The following is a 19,426-nucleotide window of genomic DNA, read 5'->3' on the forward strand; positions in this document are numbered from 1 at the left end:
CAAAATTGCTTTTATGTTTACTTCTTTGTGTTTATATGTTACCTAAATTATTTCCCCTTCATCGTCTTGTTTTCACTTATTTAAAGTTAAAATTCAGTGCTTGTAATATCCTTGAATTCTAATATATGTGTACATTTATTTTAAATTATTTTTATTCATTTTTTACTTTTGGTACGAGTCATTTTGTTTCTGAGAAAAGTAAGATTTTTTGTTTGTTTGTTTTTTTCCTAGAGCGTCCCATACCCTTTGATTATATGATGTATGAACATCTTCAGAAGTGGGGGCCGCGAAGGGAAGAAGTGAAATTTTTTCTTCGACATGAAGATTCCCCAACCGAGAGCAGTGAACAAGGTAGATAAGTGCTTTTTTCCCCCATTTGCTAATTTTTGCCATAAAAGTTAATTTAAACATTAAATTAATTAAAATTAATTTAAGAATTAACAGGAGTAAATATTAAATTATTCACATGACTTTCCCCCCTTCACTTACAAGTGGTGAGAGGGAGAGTTGGTATCTCACAGGTTTTTTGACCTCTGTTATTGCAGTTTATGATTATTTCACACTTTCAGCCTCCTCCTCAGGATCCTAAGTTAGTCACGTAATGCACTGAAACACGTAAGGGGACCTGCTGTTGAAAGGGATTGCTTTTGATAAATATCACATGGATGAAATCTCTAGATTTTAAGAATAAATGAAACCATGAAAGGATCATAAAAATTCTGGGAAATATATATATATATTTATATAGTATCTATATATGTGTATATATACACATATATGTATATGGAGAGAGAAAGAAAAACAGAAAAATAAGAACAAGACCTAAGTGGGGAGTTCTCTGGTGGCCTAGTGGTTAGGATTCCGGGCTTTCACTGCCACAGCCTGGGTTCAGTCCCTGGTTGGGGAACTGAGATCCTGCAAGCTGCACGGTGTGGCCAAAAAAAAAAAAAAAAGGAACAAGGCCTAAGTGTAACTAACTCTAAACCATAATAGAAAAGACAAACCGAATTATTAAAATAAAAAACCAAAAAAAACCCTCTTTGCATGGCAGTAACCACATTAAAGCAAGGTCAAAAGACAAATTATAAACTGGGAAACAGCATGTATAGCTCATATTGCAAAGGGCTAATTTCCTTTACGTAAAATGATAAGAAGAAAAACAGTAAAAAAAAAAAAAAAACAGACAAAATATACAAACCCGTAGTTCACAGAAAAGGAAATATTCATGACCCAGAAATATATGCAAAGAAGTTCAGACTTACTCCTAATAAAAGAAATGTAGGAAAAACACTGAGATACTGTAGTTCACCTGTCACGTGGCCAAGATTAGAACATTTAATAACACAGTGTTGGCAAGAACGCTGAAAAACAGGCAGTCTTCCACATTGTTGGCAGCTTCTGTAGAGGGCAGTTTGGTGGTATCTGTTAAGCTTACAAAAGCATGAAACCTTTCACCCAGCAATCTCACTTTTGAGAATTTATCCTAAAGCTGTGTCTGCACACATACAAAATGACATATACATAGTGTAACTCATGGGCACTGCTGGTAGGAGCAGCCTTCAATGCCTCCAGGGGCGTCGGCTGAAGAAACCGGAGTACATCTGCTCTGTGCCCTGTCCCAAACCACTTCCTGCACTTGTCACTTGAATAAGCACAGTGTACACACATGCTGCCTCCTGTGTAACAGAGATGAAAGAGTAATGACGTATTCTGTGTTGGCTTGTGTGTATGAAATACCTTTGGAACGATAAGTAAGAAACTGGCAACATGGCTAGCCTGGGGGGAAGGCTGCTGGGTAGGGGAAGGAGGGAGGGAAAATTGGTCATTTATATCTTTTGGTTCCTTTTGAATTTTTTTAAAAAATTTATTTTATTTATTTTTGGCTGTGTGGGTCTTCGTTGTGGCCCACGGGCTTCTCATTGAGGTGGCTTCTTTTGTTGCACAGCATGGGCTCTAGGCACGCGGACTTCAGTAGTTGTGGTGTGCAGGCTCAATAGTTGTGGCTCGTGGGCTGTAGAGCGCAGGCTTAGTAGTCGTGGTGCACGGTCCTAGTTGCTCTGCGGCATGTGGGATCTTCCTGGACCAGGGCTCGAACCCATGTCCCCTGCATTGGCAGGCAGATTCTCAACCACTGCACCACCAGCGAAGCCTGTTTCCTTTTGAATTTTGAATGATAGGAATATACTACTTTTTAAAAAAAAATTTATTGGAGTATAGTACATTTACAATGTTGTGTTAGTTTCAGGTATACAGCAAAATGAATCTATTATACATATACATATATCCACTCTTTTTTAGATTCTTTTCTCAAATAGGCCATTACAGAGTACTGAGTAGAGTTCCCTGTGCTGTACAGTAGATCCTTATTAGTTATCTGTTTTATATATAGCAGTGTGTATATGTCAATACCAATTTCCCATAAACTACTTATTTTTTAATTAAAATTTAAAATAAGGGAATCTTTTTTTTGGAAAGCATATACACTGTACAGTTAAGAAAGAAACCTTTGTTATTTAACGGTGATTATGGATTGCTTCTGGTATTTAAAAAAAAACAATGAAAGGACATCCTTTTGTAAAAAGAAGATTCCTTTATTACAAGTTATCCCTCTTTATTTATTTATTTTTTGCTGAGCCACATGGCTTATGGGATCTGAGTTCCCCGACCAGGGATTGAACCCACGTCTTCTGCATTGGAAGCACAGAGTCTTAAGCACTGGACCGCCAGGGTAGTCCCTAGCTGTATTTTTTTTTTAATACCTATTTATTTTTTTGGTTACTTCAGGTCTTTGTTGCAGCGCATGGTTTCCTCGTTGTAGTGCGCGGGCTTCTCTCTAGTGGTATGCAGGTTTTTCTGTGTCTGGTTGTGGTGCACGGGCTCCAGGGCGCATGGGCTCTGTAGTTTGTGGCATGCGGGCTCTCTCGTTGAGGTGCGCAAGCTCAGTAGTTGTGGCGCGTGGGCTTAGTTGCCCCATGGTGTGTGGGATCTTAGTTCCTTGAGCAGGGATCGAACCTGCGTCCCTTGCATTAGAAGGCGGATTCTTTACCCCTGGACCACCAAGAAAGTCCCTGTATTTTTAATTAAAGGATATTTTGCCCCTAGGATGAGCTACTGTCTGCTTTAAAATCATCTTCCCATAGCTGTAAATATCATGCTGTTTTTCACAATGCATCATTACTTCTGTTTTTTTTTTTTGTTATTTTTTTGCGATACACGGGCCTCTCACTGTTGTGGCCTCTCCCACCGCAGAGCACAGGCTCCGGACGCGCAGGCTTAGCGGCCATGGCTCATGGGCCCAGCCGCTCCATGGCACGCGGGATCCTCCCGGACCGGGGCACGAACCCGCGTCCCCTGCGTCGGCAGGCGGACCCCCAACCACTGCACCACCAGGGAAGCCCTACTTCTCGTTTTTATTCCACGGGGTGCTGATCATCTGGAGTCAGGAGACCAAGACTCCAGGCCTAGCTCTTCATCCATTTCTACCTTAGAAAAGGGCCCTGCCTCTCTGGACGGACTCCTCCTGAGGAGGATTAGACTAGCTGGCAGTTAAAGTGCTGTTCTAGTGCTAAGAACTTACTTTAACTCTCTACCTGAGTGCTCCAAATATTTATACCCTATAGTTAAATGAAAAGTTTTATATTTTACTTTAATCATTATAATATATGTACATAACCCTTACTGTCCCAGGATGGTGGAATGGGGGGAAGGTCTTATATTGTTCTCACTCTGTAAAGTCTGGAAGCGTTAGGGATACTTGAGAGAACTGTCTAGAGTTACAAGGAATGGGACAGCACTGACCTTCCAGTTGACCCTCATTGTCACACTGGATGCTGCTCAGTCTCGTTGTGCTGACGTGGCAAGTACACCTGAGACAGTGGAAGAGCTGGATGCTGAGCTGTTTGAGGTTAGGGAGACAATGCATCCCAGGGGGATGGGGCTCGAGACAAGGGCCTTGAAGAGGGAGTTGGACCTGGAGGGGAGAGTAGAGAGCTGCTGCACTGAAGGCAGGAGACCAGGATGAAGGAGGCTCCGAGGGGAGTGGTGCCAGGGAGTACACCTTTCTCGACCTGGGCTGGTATGGAGGATTGGTCAGGATTGGAAGAACCAAATTCATCACACGACTCTCATCACTTTTCACGACTTTCAGCAAAGTCCCTGCTTCCCTATTTAATACTCCTCAGCTTAGCTTTGATGGCATTTGTAATGGGACCCTGCTCATCTCCTCAACCTCACTGTCTCTTCTTTCTCTCTTCCACCATATTCTTAGTTGCATATTCATTCCCTGTCGTGCCCTAACTCAGAATTCCATCTTCCTCCAGCTGTGATGCTCCACCCTCTTCCCTTTTTCCTCTGCCTGTGCTTCTGCATGTTCTGCCTCTCTCTCAGAGCTCAAGAAGAAAGGTGGCAGGTAGAACAGCTCTCATTGGGTGCTGTGTTCCGTTTTATTTCTGTTCACTGAACTTCTCCTCCAGCTTTTTTTTTTTTTTTTTTTTTTTTGCGGTACCCGGGCCTCTCACTGTTGTGGCCTCTCCCGTTGTGGAGCACAGGCTCCGGACGTGCAGGCTCAGCGGCCATGGCTCACAGGCCCAGCCGCTCCGCGGCATGTGGGATCTTCCCGGACTGGGGAATGAACCTGTGTCCCCTGCATCGGCAGGCGGACTCTCAACCACTGCGCCACCAGGGAAGCCCTCCAGCTTATATTCTAAGCAGCCAGAGGTGAAGATCCAAGACTCATGTTTCCTCTCTGCTCCCCACAGAGCTGAGGACAAGCCAGTTGTCAGTGATATATATTGTTTAAAAGGAGTTACATTTGAGTATTTATTGCCTGTAGAACTATAAGATATAACAAGAAGTAAAGGACAACCCTGACTTAAAAGAGTAGGAATTCTCTATATGGAAGCTAGAGGAGAGTGTGGAGGACATTTCCTTCAATCACCTTGTATACCTGGGGGAACAGAAGCTTAATGTGTAAAGTAACTCGGTGCAGGTCATGTGCAGAGTGTAAGCTAGAGTCCGGGGGCTGGTGTGATGGAGTTTGGAGCGAGGCCTCCTGGGTTCAGCACCGGCCCTGCTGCTTACTCAGTTTGGACCTTGGGCACGTGACTTCCATCCCTGTGGCTCCGTTTCCTTACGTGCGGGTGCATTGGCTTGTGGTGGCAGTTAATGAGGCGTCCTGGCGCAGTGCTCACTAAGTGTCAGCTCTTACTATTACTTTCTGACTCCAGAATGCAAGATCATCAAGTTTCTTCTTTACCATCAAAGATTAAGTGGCACTTGATATAATTCCAATGTCGTGTGTTCTATAGTATTCTAATTTGATGGCTTGCTGTTTGCAAGAGGCAGCAATGATAGAATATTAAATTAACCCGAGTACCTTATTTCTTAAAAGTACTAATAACTAAGAATTTAATTTACCCTGTAAACTGATAGATGCTGTAGTCTAGGATGTGTGTATGCGTAATTTCTGCTAATAGGAAATATAATAGCTGTGATGAAATGGCTATTGTATATTCGACTGTGTTCGGTGGCATACTCTGTCATTCCCATTTGTTTAACCTCATTTTTCATTATCACCTCCCTAAGGGCCCTTTACTGGATATAGTATTCTTACTTGCCCCTGTCTTCCCCCTATCAGATGTACTGTATATCTGTTTATGTACCCAGTAGCTTTGGTTTATACATAAAAAGAGTAAGATTTTTTTTTTAATAAATTTATTTATTTATTTTTGGCTGCATTGGGTCTTCGTTGCTGTGCACAGGCTTTCTCTAGTTGCGGCGAGCAGGGGCTACTCTTCGTTGCAGTGCACAGGCTTCTCACCGCAGTGGCTTCTCTTGTTGCGGAGCACGGGCTCTAGGCGCATGGGCTTCAGTAGTTGTGGCACGTGGGCTCAGTAGTTGGGGCTCGCGGACTCTAGAGCGCAGGCCCAGTAGCTGTGGCACACGGGCTTAGTTGCTCCGCCGCATGTGGGATCTTCCCGGAGCAGGGCTCAAACCCGTGTCCCCTGCATTGGCAGCTGGATTTGTAACCACTGTGCCACCAGGGAAGCCCAAGCTTTAATTTTTAATAAAAATTAATTGTGGTAAAACAACAGAGAAGAAGCTCTGAAGTCTGGCTGTGGGCAAAGGGGCACCACTGGGAGGCGTGCTGCTTCTTGGGCCCTCCCCTGCGGCCAGGGGCGCTGCAGCTCCCACCCAGCCTCCAGTCTGGGGCACAGAGTCACTCTCTGCACGGGGTGCAGCTGGTCGGAGGCTCAGAGCTGACCGGGAGGTAGCCTGTTCCAGCCAGCATTTCATCCAGGACCCAAGAGGGCTCCAGGAACCAGAAGGCGAAGGCCCAGGTCTGAGGACCGTGTCCTTAGGTCACAGAGCAGAGGAGGCCCAGGCAGTGCCAGGAGTCAAGGTGAGGTTGGCAGGGGATGGGCCTCCCAGGAGGGGTGCCCCTGTGAGGCCCGAGAGCACCCCTCAGAAGAAGACCTGCCCATGGTCCCCATCTGTCACCCCTGCCCACACTCCTGTCGGCGGCCCGATCCCAGTCATCAGGCCCCTGGTCCAGATGAGTGAGCTCTGCAAGCCTGAGGCAGACCTTCAGGCCCCAGTCCAGGCCCAGGGCCCAGTGGAGGTGCAGCTGTTCGGGACTGAGGGGGAGGAGGCTGCATCCCCCTCCTCCTCCTCCTCCCCAGTCCGTGCCCGCCCCCCAACCCAGGCCGAGTCCTTGTCCCAGGAGGCACTTGGTGTGCTGATGGCTGACCTGGTGGGGTTCCTGCTCCTCAAGTATCACGCCAAGGAGCCGACCTCCAAGGCGGAGATGCTGAGTATGATCCTCCGGGACCATTGGGACCACTTCCCCGTGGTCTTCAGCCATGCCTGCGAGTGCATGCAGCTGTCTGTGGCATGGACGTGAAGGAGGTGGACCCCAGCAAGCACACCTATGTCCTGGTCCCCACCCTGGGCCTCACCTGGGATGCCATGCTGACCGATGCGCAGAGCATGTCCAAGGCTGGCCTCCTGGTGATGCTTCTGGCCGTGATCCTCCTGCAGGGTGAATGTGCCTCTGAGGAGGAGGTCTGGGAAGCACTGAGCGTCATGGGGGTGTATGCAGGAAGCAGCACTGCATCTATGGGGAGCCCAGGGAGCTGCTCACCAAAGTGTGGGTGCAGGAGGGCTACCTGGAGTACCAGCAGGTGCCCCACAGCAACCCCGCCCACTACGAGTTCCTGTGGGGTCCCTGGGGCCAACATGGAGACCAGCAAGTGGCAGGTCCTGGAGTATCTGCTCAGGGTCCATCGATGGGATCCCAGGTCCTTCCCATCCCTGTCTGCAGAGGCTGTGAGCATTGAGGAAGAGGAGCCCTGAGCCAGAACAGCAGCCAGGCTCCTTCCAGGCCCACGTCCAGCAGCTTTTCTTGCAGGGCAGGAAGGGAGGCTGATCCTCCACTGTGAGTTTGAAGAGGGAGCAGCCAGCCTTCTAAGTAGTGAGGGTCTGGGAGAGTTAGGGGAACACGGTGTATAGCATCTTTGGGTTCCTGTTGTGTATGATGACATGGAATTTCATCTCTATTTTCTTTAGGAATTCTTCAAATATTGTTCCTTTTAAAAGAAGGCTTAATAAGCTTTGGTATCTAAGTTTGTGAATGGCATTGATCACACACGTATTTGTGCTAATTCAGTTCAACGACAAGAGTTTTGCTATTTTGTAAAACAGATTGTAAGATTCCCATATTATTTTGTGATCCTGAACAAGATAACATGGCATTGGAATATGAATCTCTTGGAAATGAGAAAGAACTTTAGAATAAAATTGATGAGGTCAAGAAAAAGAGAAATAAAAGTAAAAGTTAATTCTAAAAAACACACACACGCACACGCACACGCGCACACACACGCACACGCACACACGCACACACACGCGCGCACGCACACACACGCGCACGCGCGCGCACACACACACACGCGTAAAATTTACCATCTTGACCATTTTCTAAGTGTTAGAAACTTTTTGATATAAAGCAATTTCAAAATTCTGAAATAGAATATTAGAGAAAATTTTCATTTAAACAACTTTATGTATACAGGTTGATTATAAGACATTTTTTCAACTGTACTAATTTTTGAGTTGTCCAGCCTGGTATTTTATGCTTGTGTTCAATAAATATTTGAATAAGTGAAGAAATGATAAAATACCACTTTTCTAGTATGTCTTTTAGTAAGTTTGGCCTTCATTTCTCTAGGTGGCCATCAGACCCAAGAGCAAAGAACTCAGAGAAATGTAATAAATGTACCTGGAGAAAAACGCACTGAAAATGGGGTAAGTAATAGTGAATTAAATTGAAAATTTTTAATTGCTTTTTATAGGTACTAATGAATTGGGGTTATAATTTATTTTTAAAGAATTAATTTTGGGGTAGTGCTAACCGAAAACAATAAAACAGCCAATTATTTTACCAGCAAAACAAGTTTATTTGGGAACAGTGAAGAATTGCAATTCAGGACCCACAGCTCTGGACAACCACATCCCAGTCCTCTAAAGCAAGACGAAACTCTTTTTTAGAGGAGAAGGGGAAGTTGGGAGGGGCCGCTGTCAACAAAAAGTCTGTTGGAGGAACCTGGGAGTTTGAAGTATGGTGGCTTTACATTGGCTGAATTGTTGTCAGGCAAAGAGGAGATTGTTCTTCCTGCTGCTGGTGGCAGTAGAATGGTGTTACTTCCTCTGGGGATGCACAGTACATCTCTTCCTGTTGGGATCTGCACCAGTGTCTAGTGGTATGTGTGTGAGAGCTCCCCATTGTGGCTTCCCAACTCCATTTTCCTGAGGTTGCCCTTTATTTTCACAGAAGTTGTCATTTCTGTTGAATATTTCAAACATTTTTATGAAGTTATAAAGTGGCAGTCACTTGAGTGGTAATGGTTTTATCAGTCCATACCATGGCCCATGCACTGGATGGTCTCAAGCAGAGCAGTGCCCTCCATGCCCGTTACATGTTGCCGCCCACAGCATGTCCTGGAGCAGCAGCTGCATGTGTGCCTCTGTGCTCATGACAATGGCCTGTCTCCAGGAAGCAAATGGTCTAGTCTCTAGACTAAGAGATGGACAGGCAGACTTGCTTTGTATCTTCAGTGTTGATGTCTTGATCCTTCTGTCAGGTCTTAAAAGACAAAGTGGCTGGTGGGTTGAAGTCTTCATAGGTGCCTCCAGGAAAGAGAACTTCCTTTATCATATGGTGTAGAGTTGGAGCATAGGCCTAACATTGATATAGGTGAGGAATTTTGTCTAAGTAGAAGCATTCTTTTTTTTTCTTCTTTTTTTAATATTTATTTATTTTATCTGGTTGCATCGGGTCTTCGTTGCAGCAGGTGGGCTCCTTTGTGACTTGCAGGCTCCTTTGTTGTGGCACATGGGCTCCTTAGCTGTGGCATGCGTGTGGAATCTAGTTTCCTGACCAGGGATTGAACCTGGCCCCCTGCATTGGGAGCACTGAGTCTTATCCACTGCGCCACCAGGGAAGTCCTAAAGGGTTCTTTTTAAGAAATACATGTTAAAAGAATGAGCAGAAATGAATGAATGAGGGTGAATGAATGAGAGAAGGAAGAATGAGAAATTTTCACCATGGTCTTTTCTGGAAGTTTTAGTAATAAGTTTTCCAAATAATTTTCAGGCTGGAGAATTAGTTTCTTTTTCTGGCTCTGCCACTAACTAGGTGTGTAGCCTTGGGCGGGTCACCCCCTGGCATGTGCTTGGCACAGCTATACACTGGAAAAAGCACCGGCCTGGAGTGCGGACGCTCAGACACGGCTTCAGAACTTTCTAACAAGCTAAGTCTGAGCAAGTTACTTTGCCTCTGTACTTTCCAACTCGCTATTATTGATTTCCGATTTTATTTCTTTTATTGGCTACCATTGTGACTTTAAATGATATACTTAAGTCTCTATTTCTTTGTATGATAAACTTTAAACCATGTCTCTGGACCTCCCTTCTTGTAAGATGAGAGTATTAGCACCCCCTCCCTTTTCTCCGTCTCCCCTTCCCTCCTGTCCTACCTTCCAGCTTTTTCAGCTGTACTTTTCTTTTTTTTTTTTTTTTTTTGCGGTACGTGGGCCTCTCACTGCTGTGGCCTCTCCCGTTGTGGAGCACAGGCTCCGGACGCGCAGGCCCAGCGGCCATGGCTCACAGGCCCAGCCGCTCCGCGGCATGTGGGATCCTCCCGGACCCGTGTCCCCTGCATTGGTAGGCAGACTCCCAACCACTGCGCCACCAGGGTGGCCCTTTTTTTTTTTTTTTTTAATTTATTTATTTTTGACTGTGTTGGGTCTTTGTTGCTGTGCGCGGGCTTTCTCTAGTTGCAGCAAGTGGGGGCTACTCTTTGTTACAGTGCGCGGGCTTCTCATTGTGGTGGCTTCTCTTGTTGCGGAGCATGGGCTCTAGGCGTGCAGGCTTCAGTAGTTGTGGCACGTGGGCTCAGTAGTTGTGGCTCGCGGGCTCTAGAGAGCAGGCTCAGTAGTTGTGGTGCACGGGCTTAGTTGCTCCACGGCATGTGGGATCTTTCCAGACCAGGCATCGAACCCATGTCCCCTGCATTGGCAGACGGATTCTTAACCACTGCGCCACCAAGGAAGCCCTCAGCTGTACTTTTATGTTGTCAGTGTTGATAATATTTGTGTACTTTTATCTAAGTATAGTTAAGACTTTATACTTTGTTTATACATTGGTTATAAAGTTGAAAACCATTTAATGGTGTTTATTATTTTAGATTTTTCAGATATACTAGATTATATTTTCTTCTTTTTAGTTCCAATGTACTAATCCTTGTGCCACTTAAGGAGAACTATTCCTAATGTCAAGATTAAGGATTCTCCTTCCTTACCCTTCAATTTCTAAAGATCATTCCACAAATCCTCTTCTTATTCCTGCCTTCTGATATACTTGTCCACTCCAAATCTAGAGCCTTTGTGGGGTTCCGTCAGGCATATGTGCTTCAGAAAGTCATAAGAAATAAAGGCCCAGGCCCCACTGGCAGAACTTTTGATTCAGTACGTTTGGAATGGGCCTGGAAAACTTCCTATATGACTCTGTTGCCCTGCCAGGTTTGGGAACCTCCAGGTTACATGTACCCACTGTCGGAAGCATTCAGAACTTACCTGTACAACAGAATTTTGAAGATCCTTTTGAGTTCTAAGATTTCCTGACCTGAGCTTTAGGGAAGGTGAAGTAAATACATTGAGTAGGCTTTGTGTATTGAGGCGGGGTATGTGTGTATATGATAAAGGGAAGGGACTCAGGAGGAAAGGATTCCCTTCCAATAATGTAATAAGGTGAGTTTTGATGTTTTGATGTGATGGGTCTGTGATCTTTTCCAGGATGAAGTTGTTTCTTGTTAACATGGAAATGATGTTTACATTTCAAGAGCAACAAAACTGAAACCTGAAACCAAAATTAAAAATGTGTTTGTAGGGCTTCCCTGGTGGCGCAGTGGTTGAGAGTCCGCCTGCCGATGCAGGGGTCACGGGTTCGTGCCCCGGTCCGGGAAGATCCCACATGCCGCGGAGCAGCTGGGCCCGTGAGCCATGGCCGCTGAGCCTGCGCGTCTGGAGCCTGTGCTCCGCAATGGGAGAGGCCACAGCAGTGAGAGGCCTGCGTACCGCCAAAAAAAAAAAAAAAAAAATGTGTTTGTAGCCTTTACATGAGCTTATAATTAGAGGAAGGTAGAGAGCTAGCGAGGAGGTATAACTCTGGCCTAGAAGCATGACATCTAAGATGTTACTGTGTTTTATGGCACACACCCCTGCCTTTTCAGCCTAATAATATATTACCTTTGTGAAGTACTTTATTGTCTACAAAGCACTTTTACATGCATTTTTTTTTTTTTTTTTTTTGGGTGGTACGCGGGCCTCTCACTGCTGTGGCCTCTCCCGTTGCGGAGCACAGGCTCCGGACGCGCAGGCCCAGCGGCCACGGCTCACGGGCCCAGCCACTCCGCGGCATGTGGGATCCTCGTGGACCAGGGCACGAACCCGTGTCCCCTGCACCGGCAGGCGGACTCTCAACCACTTGCGCCACCAGGGAAGCCCTACGTGCATTTTTAAAGTTAATAAGATGTTAAAAATGTCCTTCTCCAAAAATGTTTTTGTGTATATCCTGGATATAGAATGGTGGCACAGTGAACCTTCTGTCTGTGGGCTACAGCAACCAGGAACAGATCCAGCAGCCTGTGGGTTGGAAGAGAAAGACAGGCTGCTGATTTGGTGTGATGCATGCCCATTAGCAGCTGCTGAGGCAGGAGGCTGCGAAAGTTCTGCTCTCCTAAAATTGCAGGTCATGAAGTCAGGTTGTCTAAGAAATAAAGGCCCACGGGCCTCCCTGGTGGTGCAGTGGTTAAGAGTCCGCCTACCTATGCAGGAGACACGGGTTCGAGCCCTGGTCCATGAAGATCCCACATGCCATGGAGCAACTAGGCCCATGCGCCACAACTACTCAGCCCACGTGCCACAACTGATGAAGCCCGTGCACCTAGAACCCGTGCACCGCAATGAAGAGTAGCCCCCACTCGCCACAACTAGAGAAGCCCGCGCACGGCAGCAAAGATCCAACACAGCCAAAAGTAGATAAATAAATAAATTTATGTATTTAAAAAAAAGAGAAAGGCCGAGATCCCATTGGCAGAACTTTTGATTCAGTAAGTGTGAGGTGGGCCTGGAAGACTCCCCATATGACTGTTGCCCTGCCAGTTTGGGAACCTCCAGGTTATATGCACACACTGTCGTAAGTATTTGGAACTTACTTTTCCAACAGAACTTTGAAGATCTTGTTTAACTTTATGGTATAAAGGCAAATTGATTTATTCTCATTGTGTATGCCTGTATCAGGGGTCCCAAGACCACCCCCGGTGTCGGTGATTTGCTTGGAGGACTCACAGGGCTCAGCATTATGGTTGTGCTCACGGCTGCAACCTCCTCCAGTCAGAGGACACAGAGCAAGAGCAACAGAGGGAAGAGGGGCACGGGGTGACATCTGAGGAAACCAGGCTCCCAAGAGTCCGCTCCCAGTGGAGTCACACAGAATGCACTTAATTCTTCCAACCGCTAATCATGACACGTGTGAAATGTCTGCCGGGGAAGCTCGTCAGAGCCCCGAGCCCTGGGGTTTTATTGGGAGCTGCTCATGTGGGCAGCCTCTGTCTAGCAAGCACCAAAACTCCAGACTCCCAGAAGGAAAGCAAGCATTTTACTTAGGTGTCCTGAACGTATCTATACTTCTTTGCTGTTTTCTCAGCCAGTCAGGCTAAATCTGAGTCCGTTTCTGCTCTATTCCTCTACATCCACTAAGTTGCCAAGGCCAGTTGATCCTACCCCCACCCCCCATATTTTCTTCTAAGAGCTTTATAGTTTTAGCTCTTATATTTAGGTCTGTGGTCCATTTTGAGTTAATTTTTGTGTATGGTATGAAGTAGGGGGGCCAAGTTTATTCTTTTGCATGTAAATATCCAATTACCCCAGCACCATTTGGTGCAAAGACTATCCTTTCCCCATTGAATTGTCTTGGCACCTTTGTCAAATCAATTGACTGTATATGTGTTTGTTTGTTTCTGGAAGCATTTATTATTAATATGGTCACTTAGTCTCCTTGTTTTCCATATGGTACCCAGGACTCAGCTGGGACTGTCATCTCCCAGGCCAGATAATGTTTCAATTGTCTAGAGAATAAACTTCTAGACTTCGCCAGGGTAAGAGAGAGGCAGTCACCTAGATCATAGAGTTGGGGAGGAGATCTAGGGATTTTAGTGCTTCTTAAATATCTTTCACTCAGTTTGCTTTATTTTAGGTGCCTTACATTTCATCCCCCTTTCCAGAGATACATAGTTTTGCCAATTCCTGAGCCCTTTGAAGGTTCTGTGATATAACTGGTTTCTTCATCCAGTTTCACCTCTTCTCTCTTGAGGTTTGTCTCAGATCTACTAGGTCAGTTACTTCTCATCCATTCTCTCTCCAGCTTCCAAACATTCTTGTTGTCTCCATTCCTGTTTTTGTGGTTTTATATTATTTGATGTCAAAAATCCCTTTACTATCATATAGTGGTTTTGAGATTTAATGAAATTAGGATTAAATAATTCTCTGTTTTGAGCAGAAGAACTAAGTGTACATTTCTGTTAATTTCTCCTGTTGGGATTTGTTGAACTTACTGATTCTGAGGATTGGCATCTATCAACATAGCTGGAAAGTTCTCTACTGTTATCTCTACAGGTATATCTTCTTCCACATTCTTTCTTTTTTCTTCTCTGGAACTTTGATTAGACATGGTATATCTTTCATTTTATCCTTAATTACTCTTTTATATTTTCACTTTCTTTGTCTCTTTGTACTGTGTTCTGGATAATGTCTTAAGATACATTTTTCAGTTAATGAATTCTGTCTTTCACTATGTTTATTTGGATGTTAGTACATATAATATGCTTTTAGTGTTACTTGTTATGAAAAGACAAGGCACAGTGTGGGAGAAAATACTTGCAAATACTATACCCAATAAGGAACTATATTCAAAATATAAAAAGAAATCTCAAATCTCATTAAGAAAATAAAACAGTTTTAGAAGAAGCAGGCAGAATATTTGAATAGATGCTTCACTAAAGAAGGTATGTGAATGTCAAGTAAGCACGTGTAAACATGTTCCACATCATTAGTTTTTAGGAAAATACAAATTAAAACCACAGTGAGATACTACCACGCATCCATCAGAATGTCTAAAACTAAAAAGACTGGTGATAGCAAGTGCTGGCAGAGGTGTGGAGAGCCTGCGAGACACACACGGCTGCTGAGAATCTAAGTGGTGTGGTCTGGAACACAGTTGGACAGTTTCTTTAAAACTTGAACATAAATCTGTTATACAATACAGCAGTTCTAAGTATTTACACGAGAAAGGAAAGCAGATGTCCATATAAACTTGTACATGAATGTTATAGCAGTTTGATTTGTGGTAGCCAAAAATCTAGAAAAACCCTAATGTCTGTTAACAGGTGAATGGACAAAAAAACTGTTATATCCATACAATGAAATATTCCTGAGCAATAAAAAAGAATGAACCGGGCTTCCCTGGTGGCGCAGTGGTTAAGAATCCGCCTGCCAATGCAGCGGACACGGGTTCAAGCCGTGGTCTGGGAAGATCCCACATGCCGTGGAGCAGCTAAGCCTGTGTGCCACAACTACTGAGCCTGCGCTCTAGAGCCTGCAAGCCACAACGACTGAGCCCATGCACCACAACTACTGAACCTGTGCTCTAGAACCTGTGAGCCACAACTACTGAGCCCACGTGCCACGACTACTGAAGCCCGTGTGCCTAGAGCCCGTGCTCCGCAACAAGAGAAGCTACCGCAATGAGAAGCCCACGCACTGTAACAAAAGAGTAGCCCTCACTCACTGCAACTAGAGAAAGCCTGCACACAGCAACAAAGACCCAACAACACAGCCAAAAATAAATAAATAAATAAATTTTTTAAAAAAGAAAAGAATGAACCACTGCTGCATGCTACACCATGGATGGATCTCAAATCATTACGCTGTAAGAAAGAAGCCAGACAAAAGAGTACACACTGTATAGTTCCATTTATATAAAATTCGAGAAAACGTAAACTAATTTCTAGTAAGAGAAAGTAGATCAGCAGTTGCCTGTGGACCTGGAACCTTGGAAGGGGTTGGAGGGAGGTGGGAGGGAGGGATTACAAAGGAGCACAAGGAGGTTTTAACGGTGATGGGTTTGTCCATTTTCTTCATTGTGGTGATAGTTTCATGGTGTGCATGTTTGTCAGAACGTGTCAAATTGTGCACTTCGGATATGTACAGTTTATTATATGTCAACTACAGTAAAGTGGATTTAAACAGTCATTAAAAATTTTTCAGTTTAGAGGTTTTAATTGGTTCTTTTCCACCTCTTCTTGGTTACTCTTTGGTCATATTTTAAGCTTCTCTTACTTCTTTAAACACACTAAACATAGTCATTTCATATTCTGCAACTAATAATTTCAGTTTCTGCATATGTCGCTTCTACTGGCTTTAAGTCATGGTTTTATGATCTTTGTGTGCTTTGACTTTTGACAATGAGCTTCTCACTTTCCTTGGAACTTGACCTGTGAGGTTTTTGTTTGTTTGTTTGTTTTTGCGGTACGCGGGCCTCTCACTGTTGTGGCCTCTCCCGTTGTGGAGCACAGGCTCCGGACGCGCAGGCTCAGCGGCCATGGCTCATGGGCCCAGCCGCTCCGCGGCATGTGGGATCTTCCCAGACCGGGGCACGAACCCGTGTCCCCTGCATCGGCAGGCAGACTCTCAATCGCTGCGCCACCAGGGAAGCCTGACCTGTGAGTATTTTTAAGGTCTGGATGAAGGTGGGATTTTCCCAGGTGGTTTGCATTTGCTTTGGTCAGTAACTGGGCATGCAGATAGACTCACTCTGTGGTCCCCTTTGTGGGTCTTGAAGCTTGCATGAGGGCTGTCAAGTCTTCATAGATTCTTAGCGGGGTCGTCCCCCTCCACTCAGACTGCGATGGAGAGAGGGTAGATTTCTCCTGCTCCCATCTGTGGGTTTGAGGCTGTTTCTCATTCACTGTCACACTGAATCGGGGTCCTGGATGTATATGGGCATCTCCTATTGGACTCTCCACCCTGAGTTGGTCTCGTCTTTCTCTCTCTTTTTTTTTTTTAAATCTGAAATGTGTTTATTGGGATGGTTTCCTGTTCTTCTTGATTCAGGGTGCTTTTAGTGCTGCTTCTGTCTGAAGGAGCATCCTTCTGTAAGCCTTGCTCTTCCTCTTGTAGGCTGGCAGAGGACAGTAGAGCAGCCGCCACACAAAACTACTGTTTGTGCATGGCTAGAGACGGTGGTGATTTTATAGCATCCTGGGCATTTCACATCCATGAAGTAGGAATTGGGGCTCTGCACCAGGCACTTCTTGTGTTCCTCTTCTCTCCTGGAAAGGGATGAAGGAGATCCATTCCGAGAGGCGTGTTCTCTTGGGGAGGTCGTCACTACCGGAAAACCATATTTCTCTCTTAGTGCCAGGCTTCAGCAGCTCCAGAGGGCAAGTCTCCAGGTGGGCATAAGGTGGCTTTGATATTTCCTCAATGCCCAGAGCTTCTGCTGTCTCTTTATTTTGGCCCCTGTAGCTTCCTTCCTGCTGTGTCAGCTCAGTGATGCTTTTAAAAATAGGTTTTTATGTTTTTTTATTTTTTTTGTGGTATGCGGGCCTCTCACTGTTGTGGCCTCTCCCGTTGCGGAGCACAGGCTCCAGACGCGCAGGCTCAGCGGCCATGGCTTACGGGCCCAGCTGCTCCGTGGCATGTGGGATCTTCCCGGACCGGGGCATGAACCCGTGTCCCCTGCATCGGCAGGCAGACTGTCAACCACTGCGCCACTAGGGAAGCCCGGTTTTTATGTTTTATCTTGCCTTTTAATTGTTGCTATCAGGAGAGTAGCTCAGCGTGTTTTGTGGACCACATTCTGAGAGATGGAGCAGTTACCATAATGCTCAGCTTGTAGCACTCATGCGGGGTGTAGTTGGTTTCTCTTATTGGTGTTCATGCTCTTTGATAGCCCTGTTTTCCTGTTGATCTTTCTAGCCCCAACTGCGCCTAGCCACTTGCCTTGGGTATAAATGTGGTTAAACCACACTGAATTGGTATCAGTGAATTTTAATCATATGAGTGATTCACATATAGGATAAAATAGCATATTGTAGTAGTATTGCAGGGGGTGGGAGCCAGTATATGCTTTAGATATCTGATTGACTCTTATTAATTTGTAAGACTTAGTAATTTTTGGAATATGAAATACACCAGTCCCAGAGCACAATGAGATGTTAGGTTCAATTTTACAGAATATTTTATGTGATAAAAATAAACCTACATGCTTATAATGTACCTTGATATCATTATCACCTACTTTTTTGTTTGCTAAATAAGCAAGTAAAAATACTCTCCAAACCTGAAAGTTTATAACCTTGGAGAGAGGTAGGAAAAAAGAGGAATGATTTAATATTCTAGAATATCTTGTGAGTGTAAACAGATTTTATCCTAATTATTTTGTCAGTTTTGTTTTAGGGATGTTTGTCATCTTTGAAGTGGCATTGTTCTTGAGAATCCAGTTATACTTTAAAAAACTAGTTATAATTTTAAACCAATATCTTGTGATGATTAAAGCACAAGATGGGATACTGGCTGTTAGGTCTAATTCTTCTTTATTTCTTACTTTTTAAATTGAGAAATAAATGGACAGAAGAATGTGTAAAACATGTATGGTTTAAAGAATTACTTAGCAGACACTCAGGTAACTACCACCCAGGCTTGGAAGTCCTCTTTTATTCTTTTTAAAGCAATTCTATCCAATTTATTTGTTTATTTATTTATTATTACAGTAAGTTGATTTACAATGCTGTGTTAGTTTCAGGTGTTCAGCAAAGTAATTCAGTTATACACACACATATATATTCTTCTTCATATTCTTTTCCATCACAGGTTATTATAAGATATTGAGACTTCCCTGGCGGTCCATTGGTTAAGACTCGGTTCTTTCACTGCCGAGGGCCCAGGTTCAATCCCTGGTCGGGGAACCAAGATCCCACAAGCTGCACGGCACGGCCAAAAAAAAGATGTTGAATGTAGTTCCCTGTATCCAATTTATTTATTTATTTGCGGTACGCGGGCCTCTCACTGTTGTGGCCTCTCCCGTTGCGGAGACAGGCTCCGGATGCGCAGGCTCAGCGGCCATGGCTTACGGGCCCAGCCGCTCCGCGGCATGTGGGATCTTCCCGGACCGGGGCACGAACCCGTGTCCCCTGCATCAGCAGGCGGACTCTCAACCACTGCGCCACCAGGGAAGCCCTACACATTTATTTTTTACGTTGTTTATCCTTAAACATTTGACATCCCAGCTTACTCAAATAAATTTAATAGAAGCAGTCAACAATTAGGAGGAAAAGTTCTTATGAGAAAGTAAACTTATTTATCTTCTCTTAGTTTCTAGGGAACCTATTTAAAAATCTTGATGTGTGTGCATTTTGACACTAGAGAAAATGATTATGCAGATAAACATACATTCCAGTCTGAGTTTGTTTTGTTCCCTGCAGATTGGAAATCCACGTGTCGAACTTACCCTCTCAGAACTCCAAGATATGGCAGCTAGGCAACAACAGCAAATTGAAAACCAGCAGCAAATGTTGGTTGCCAAGGTAAGTTATTAAAGCAGCAGTGGGGAAATGTTCAACAAGTGTGTCCTTCGGCATTACTTTAGATTACCTGGCTAACCCCTGCAAGTAGGACCATGCCGCCACAGTGTTAAACACAATATCTTAATTATCTCTTCTGTAATCATAAATGCATACTATAGCTTCTTGAAGTTGGGAAAGTATCAGAACAAGAGCATCTGACCCTTGACTTGCACACACAACCCCCCG

General features: G+C 44.7%; 2 protein-coding genes and 1 pseudogene across 3 annotated transcripts in view; 2 read left to right on the forward strand and 1 right to left on the reverse strand.

Moving 5' to 3' along the window:
• The window catches only part of PPP1R13B (protein phosphatase 1 regulatory subunit 13B), a 74,881-nt gene that overhangs the window by 36,704 nt on the left and 18,751 nt on the right, over positions 1-19,426 (forward strand). Inside the window, exons 3-5 of the mRNA XM_082848349.1 lie at positions 232-351; positions 8,228-8,304; positions 19,100-19,201. Of these exons, the coding sequence (XP_082704475.1) occupies positions 232-351; positions 8,228-8,304; positions 19,100-19,201 (299 nt within the window). The remainder of the gene's footprint in view (positions 1-231; positions 352-8,227; positions 8,305-19,099; positions 19,202-19,426) is intronic.
• Positions 6,554-7,353, forward strand: LOC309960106 (melanoma-associated antigen 10-like; annotated as a pseudogene). Its single transcript has one exon. The product of its transcript is annotated as a melanoma-associated antigen 10-like (transcript).
• On the reverse strand, positions 16,159-16,893 carry LOC309967569 (small ribosomal subunit protein eS27-like; the record flags this gene model as incomplete). Its single annotated transcript, XM_082848329.1, has 1 exon — positions 16,159-16,893. The coding sequence occupies one exon, from the start codon at positions 16,891-16,893 to the stop codon at positions 16,735-16,737; it is 159 nt and encodes a 52-aa protein (XP_082704455.1). The 3' UTR covers positions 16,159-16,734.

The sequence above is a fragment of the Leucopleurus acutus genome (genome assembly GCF_964270905.1).
Source record: "Leucopleurus acutus genome assembly, chromosome: 1".
In the NCBI taxonomy this organism is placed as follows: domain Eukaryota; kingdom Metazoa; phylum Chordata; class Mammalia; order Artiodactyla; family Delphinidae; genus Leucopleurus; species Leucopleurus acutus.